This window comes from Ranitomeya imitator, chromosome 6 (genome assembly GCF_032444005.1).
Source record: "Ranitomeya imitator isolate aRanImi1 chromosome 6, aRanImi1.pri, whole genome shotgun sequence".
NCBI classification, from domain to species: Eukaryota; Metazoa; Chordata; class Amphibia; order Anura; family Dendrobatidae; genus Ranitomeya; species Ranitomeya imitator.
In genome coordinates, this window is record NC_091287.1 from 367,541,255 (window position 1) to 367,547,254 (window position 6,000).

Here is a 6,000-nt window from a genome sequence, read left to right on the forward strand (position 1 = left end):
TAATAAAGTAAGATAGGGAATTGGCCCCTATCATAATCATCTCTGTACTGTAAATACTCGCTCCAGTTTTTCAGAAAATTCATTTTGTTTCTTATCCAAATGAGCACTGAGTCAACACATGGGGAGGTATGTTTTCACTGATACCACTCGTGCCTGTAAGGCTATATTCACACTAGCGTTGTTTAGGAGAAAAAAACGCATCCTGCAAAGTTGTCTGCAGGATGTGTTTTTTCCCCATAGACTAACATTAGCGATGCATTGCGACGTCGTGCGACGGTTGCATCGTGTTTTGGAGGACCGTCGGCACAAAAAAAAATAACATGTAACTTTTTTTGCGTGTCGTGTCCGCCATTTTCGACCGCGCATGCGCGGCCGAAACTCTGCTTCCCCCCTTATCCCCGGACATTACAATGGGGCAGTGGAAGCTTCGTAAGACTGCTTCCGCTGCCCACGTCGGACATTATTTTCACAACGCACGTCAGGCCGACGCTAGTGTGAAAGCAGCCTAATAGTCTGTGCAGCCATTCACATGTCCATGGTTTTTCGCAGTCCGTGGAAGATAGCAGAGACATGTACGACTTTTAATCTGAGGGTCAGATCAAAATCAGCAATGCCTATGGCGCCGTGAAAAAAATCTGATGTCATCCGACTGTCATGTCTGTCAGAAAAAGATGAACAAACTTTTTTTTTTTTTTTTATGTATGAGAAAAATTGTTGACACTTAATCCGAATCCTTAACCTTCCTCCAATCATATGGCTCGAGCCCCCATACACATTAGATTTTCAGCCGAGCCTGTCCATATTGACGGCAGATACTTGTCTAATGTGGAGGACATAAGACCTATGTGTATTTTTTCTTTATTTATACATTGAGATGCACAATAATGATCATTTATTACGTAACATTTATAACCATCAAAAACCAAGGTAACCGGATGTGCTGACACAAGCAAGAATTTAGCGTATGTTATTGTGCAAAACCATTTAAGTTTGGTATTGCTGAAGTCGTTCTGACCTAGAGAATACAGTTATCAGGTCCCTTGCACTACGTGGCGAGTGCTATAAAAACTGAACTCCCCAAAATAAAAGAAGCTGAAAGAAATTGCAATATTTGGGGGGGCGGGGGGAATCCCTGGGCACTATAAGCCATATATATTTTTGCCGCTATTGCTAAGAGTATGCACCAAGTGCCAGACGTGATGGCCCCGGCCCAAGCGTTGAATCTGCATCATACACAACTCCCTCTCTGCCACAGTAGCAGGATCACAAATAACATTGTGTAAAAAAAAAAATATAAAAACTACATAATACAACGATCTTGGCATTAATCTCACATGGTGAGTAGTGTAAGTAGGGGAATAAAATACAATGACCTAATTTTTTTTGTTCATGATCTGTAAAAAAATACAAATGGATACTGTTAAATTAGCATAAAGTTAAAAGGTTCTGACTGATATGACAAAATTAAGAAAAAACCCACTGAAAGCCAAATTAGTAAAAAGTTCACTGATGATGTGATACATCTTGAAAGTTGTTTATTTTTCACTTTTTGTACATTTTCTATATAGGGACTTTCAGTTTGGACATATGGATGGGAACGATTACATTAACAGTCTGCTTATGGAGTAAGTTCCTTCAATGTTCCTCTAGCTTCAGTTTCCCTTAGAACTATGGTAGTTAAGTCCAATTCAGTGTCAGTGGTCTCACACTCTCTAAAATCCCATAGAAACTGAAACACCCAACAAATGATGTATTTGTCATTTTACATAGAAATATTTGTATTCACAAAATGCAAAAATACAGTCCAGCAAGGATATCTACAAAAAAGTAGTTCACTTTTGATGCATACTTCTACCTTTGACGGACATTGTTGTAGATCCACAGGAGAAACTCCTACACGGTGAGACACTGCATGGAGGGGGGAACCTGTGTGACCTTTCTGGGGTAACCTCTACCTTCTTGATGTTTTGAAGAAGAGGGCGGTTACCCCCAACCGGATTTCATGAAGAGGTCAAAAATATATTGCCTAGTCTTCAATGGCAACAATCATACTTTTTGTATTAGTTATGGACAATCATGTACATACTGACATTGTAGCCCATTTAGCTTCTCCTTTAGCTTCAGATCCAATATGACATTTTGTAGCTTGATTAAAGCTGGACTTGGCGTCCATGTTGCTGGTAGGTCATTGTCCTTCCATGTATCATTAGAATGAGATCACTTGCAGCGTGACAATGGCTTGTTGCATTTGCTCGTCTGTTTGCAGTGAGGTCCAGGTGCCCACCATTGTCGTACTCAACACTTCCAATCAACAGTATTTTCTCCCTAACAAGAAAATTGAAAATACCGAAGACCTGATTCAGTTCATTAACAGCATTCTAGACGGAACGGCAGAGGTGAGCTACCATACATATCCCTCTCACATTCCTAAAAGATAATTTCTGATAAAAATATCCATGAAGGGTAATGCTTCTAAAAATGTTGGGGGATGCCATGACGTTTTTTGTACTAATGGTCTTAAAATAATAATTGGCCAAATTTTTTTTAGCCCTGTTCTAAAAAAAAAAGTAAAAGTAAAAATGAATATGTAATGAATGGTCGAGGGGTTAAAGTTCCTTTACCATCTCAGAAAAATTGTGACACCATCCCTCATATACCTGTGTTGACACAAAATTAAAGTATGGCTCATGGGAAAAGTGTGTGTGTGTGTGGGGAGGGTGGGGGGGGCAAAACACAAAAATGAAAAATGGCCACATCTCAAAGAGATTAAGGGGTACCATACCTTTTTGTAAACTTGTTGTATTGGGTAATGTCCAGGGATCTAAGGCATCAGAGAAGGGTTAAAATGTAATCTGTTATTCATTCCATCCGATTGCTACATTTTTTGCTACCATTTATGTCTTAATCTATGCTTTTTTGCAATTGCCATTGCAGTACTGGGCAGAAAGAAAGGTTACAGATTGATGCTATTTTTCAGGCTCAAGGTGGCGATGGAATTCTGCAACGTATCAAAAGAGTTGCTTATGATGCCAAGTCTACCGTAGTAGTAAGTAAAACTGTACTGGGGATCATACAACTGCTAGAGGGATTTCTACATAGATAATACAATTACTGTTCTACTTCTAATAGGTTTATCTGCTGGAGAAACATTTACTTTAGGTTATTCAGAAATACAAATCTGGAGAAAACACCGTACGTAAAGGGACTATAAGCACAGAATGACTGCTCAAACCAAGTCCAGGCACACGGTGCATCATGGTACATACACCTTCCCACCTGTTTGTTTTCCATTTATATCCACTCTTCTCTGGCTCTAAGAAGCCAAAGCCGTCAATCAAAGACTAGGGAAGGAAGTTGGAGATTGAGGGAAGACAAGAAGGTGTAAAAGTGTAAAAGTTAAATGAATAGCCACCCCAAGGGTGCACCGAGCAATAGTACTTAGTTTGTACAGTAATTCTGTGCTCACAGTCCACCTTAAAGGGTTCCTTAGGGAATATTTTTTACTCTATGTCCATATGGCTTAAGCTCTTTGAGATAACCCAAACTTTACTCTGTTTCCATGGGTTATTAATGCTACCCTGAATCTAAATTCCCTATCCCTAACACCTGCACTGGAAAGCAACAGTGCTATCCACTGAGGCACCGTGCTGTCCCCATTAATTTCTTTGGTGGCGACACAAGCCTCTGAGCCCAGTGACTAGCTGCAGCGGTCACTTTCACTGTTGTGACGTCATAAGTAAAGCCTGTTTACAAAGACAGAGAAATCCGAGAAAGGCATCTCGGAGGATGTTGAGTAACTGCTTAGCTTATTTCCAGCAAGCTCAAGCCATTGGACCCCAAAAATGAACTATTCCCAGAAAACCCCTGTAAGTTATTGCTCTTTCAACAACTTTACGTAAAGACATTTGTGTGTATTCTTGAACTTGTTTCTAAACCTGTCACGAGATGTATATGAGATTCATACAATCCGGTAAAAAAAAAAACAAAGGTTGGCACATCCATGTATTTATGTATATTGGAGTTTAGTAATGGCAGCTGGTCTTCACTCCTGCGCTTGGCATCCTTGGGAGCTTCTGATGCATCCTAGTCCTCACGGTGTTTGGTGCAACGCACTTCATGACTTTCCGTGAGCCCAAGTAGCCAAGCTTCATGTGACATCATGACCTCGCCGGTAGTGATGAGCTTAAATGCTCGTTACTCCTGTTTGCCTAGGGTGCTTGGGTATGCACCAAGTATCACGGGTGCTTGAGTAACATGTTAGAGTCCCCGCGGCCACATGTTTCTCAACTGTTAGCCACAAAACATGCGAGGATTGCCTGACGGACACGGGCAATCCTCGAATGTTTTTGTGGCTAACAGCTGCAAAACACTCGATCGCAGGGACTCGAACATGTCACTTGAGCACTTGTGATACTCGGTGCAAACTCAAGTAACGAGCACACGCTCTCATCACTAATCGTTGGGTGTGATAAGTGCAAGAGGTAAATACTAACTGCCATGGAGGACCTGATGCCCGACGAGGCAAAGTAAATGGAATTTCTCATCTCAACTTATTTGACTTGTGTTCTATCAATCACTGATATAATATAGAGTGATATGTTCTTCTAAATCTTTACATTTTATGGTGTGTGACGCCATTGTGACCTGTTTTAAGTGTAAAGCATCCGTAATCCTCTGTGTTTCCAGTCTGTATTTAAGAGTTCTCCTCTACTCGGCTGCTTCCTCTTTGGCCTGCCACTGGGTGTCATCAGCATAATGTGCTATGGAATCTGCACGGCCGACTCAGATGACGGCTCCGAGGAAATGACCAGAAAGGACGTAATTGATCCAAACGTGTCGGACGAGGGCAGCGACGAGGAACAAGACGAGGACAGAACTAGAGAGAACTCTTCAGAAGTGACGGATGAAGACCAAGAAGAAAAGGATATTATGGAAAAGAAGAAAGATTAACTTTTATGAAAATTGGATTAACTAGGATTCCAAAAGAAACTTATTTATTAAATTCAACCAGTGGCACAGCTTTATTAAAAAACATAAAGTCTAGAAAATAAAAAAAGAACTGCTTCACTGGTTCTTGGCATGCAACTTCATTTTTAGGGCATCAAGACTATTTCTCATGCGTTATAGAATTTAATAAAAAGGCTTTGAAAATAGAAGAGACACCTATGGAGCTTTTATTATACCTCTGTCCTCCAAATGGTTTATTTTTAAATTCATCTCAAAACTCAACTGTTTCTTCCTTTATCTTAGGAGTATTGCTAATAATTGATTTTTTTTTTTACCTTTTTTATAGGCTACTGACATTGGGCAATATACTTTTTTGTTCTTTTTTTTTTTTTTTTTTTTTTTTTACAATGGTGAAACTGTGAGGCCTTGTGCACTTAGATTAAAGCAGTAATAAATATTGCGGAGTTGAGATGTATGTTTGTTACAACTGAATTGGTGACACAAAAGGAGGTTAAACATAGTTATTTTAATGTATATATGTTTGATTTAGTTGTAGCTATCTGCCGTATAGCAACACTTATGTACCTTCGGCGTAGAGAACAGTAGTTTGGTCAGGTGTCTATTTTTGCAGATGAGACCTGTTAGTTGGGTTATTATACTGTGATTTTGTTTTCAATTTCATTCATTGTAAATTCTGTTTCATTGCAAATCACTCTGAGCCACTGGGGCAGATTTACTAAAACTATCTCAGTTTTAGGCCGGGATCACACACACGCGAGTTACGGCCGAGTCTCGCAGGTGAAAACCCAGCTCTGGCAACGGCACTCCGGAGCGGAGCATGCAGCTCCATGTATTGCTGTGCGGCTGCACGATCCGCTCAGAAGTGCCGGCGCCAGAGCTGAGTTTTCACCTGCGAGACTCGGCCGTAACTCGCGTGTGTGATCCCGGCCTTAGACCATGGAAATGTAGACTTTTAGTGTTAAAATACATCAATTGCGTATACATTTTATGCATCTTAAAAGGGTTTTCCCACGAACAAAAGTTGGTCTCAAT

General features: G+C 40.4%; 1 protein-coding gene across 1 annotated transcript in view; it reads left to right on the forward strand.

The window, feature by feature from the left end:
- TMX3 (thioredoxin related transmembrane protein 3) overlaps window positions 1–5,156 on the forward strand; it is an 87,780-nt gene extending 82,624 nt beyond the window's left edge. Inside the window, exons 13-16 of the mRNA XM_069730987.1 lie at window positions 1,569–1,625; window positions 2,267–2,396; window positions 2,978–3,046; window positions 4,687–5,156. Coding sequence (XP_069587088.1) covers window positions 1,569–1,625; window positions 2,267–2,396; window positions 2,978–3,046; window positions 4,687–4,950 — 520 coding nt within the window. The 3' untranslated portion in view covers window positions 4,951–5,156. The remainder of the gene's footprint in view (window positions 1–1,568; window positions 1,626–2,266; window positions 2,397–2,977; window positions 3,047–4,686) is intronic.
- The last annotated feature ends 844 nt before the right edge of the window (window positions 5,157–6,000 follow it).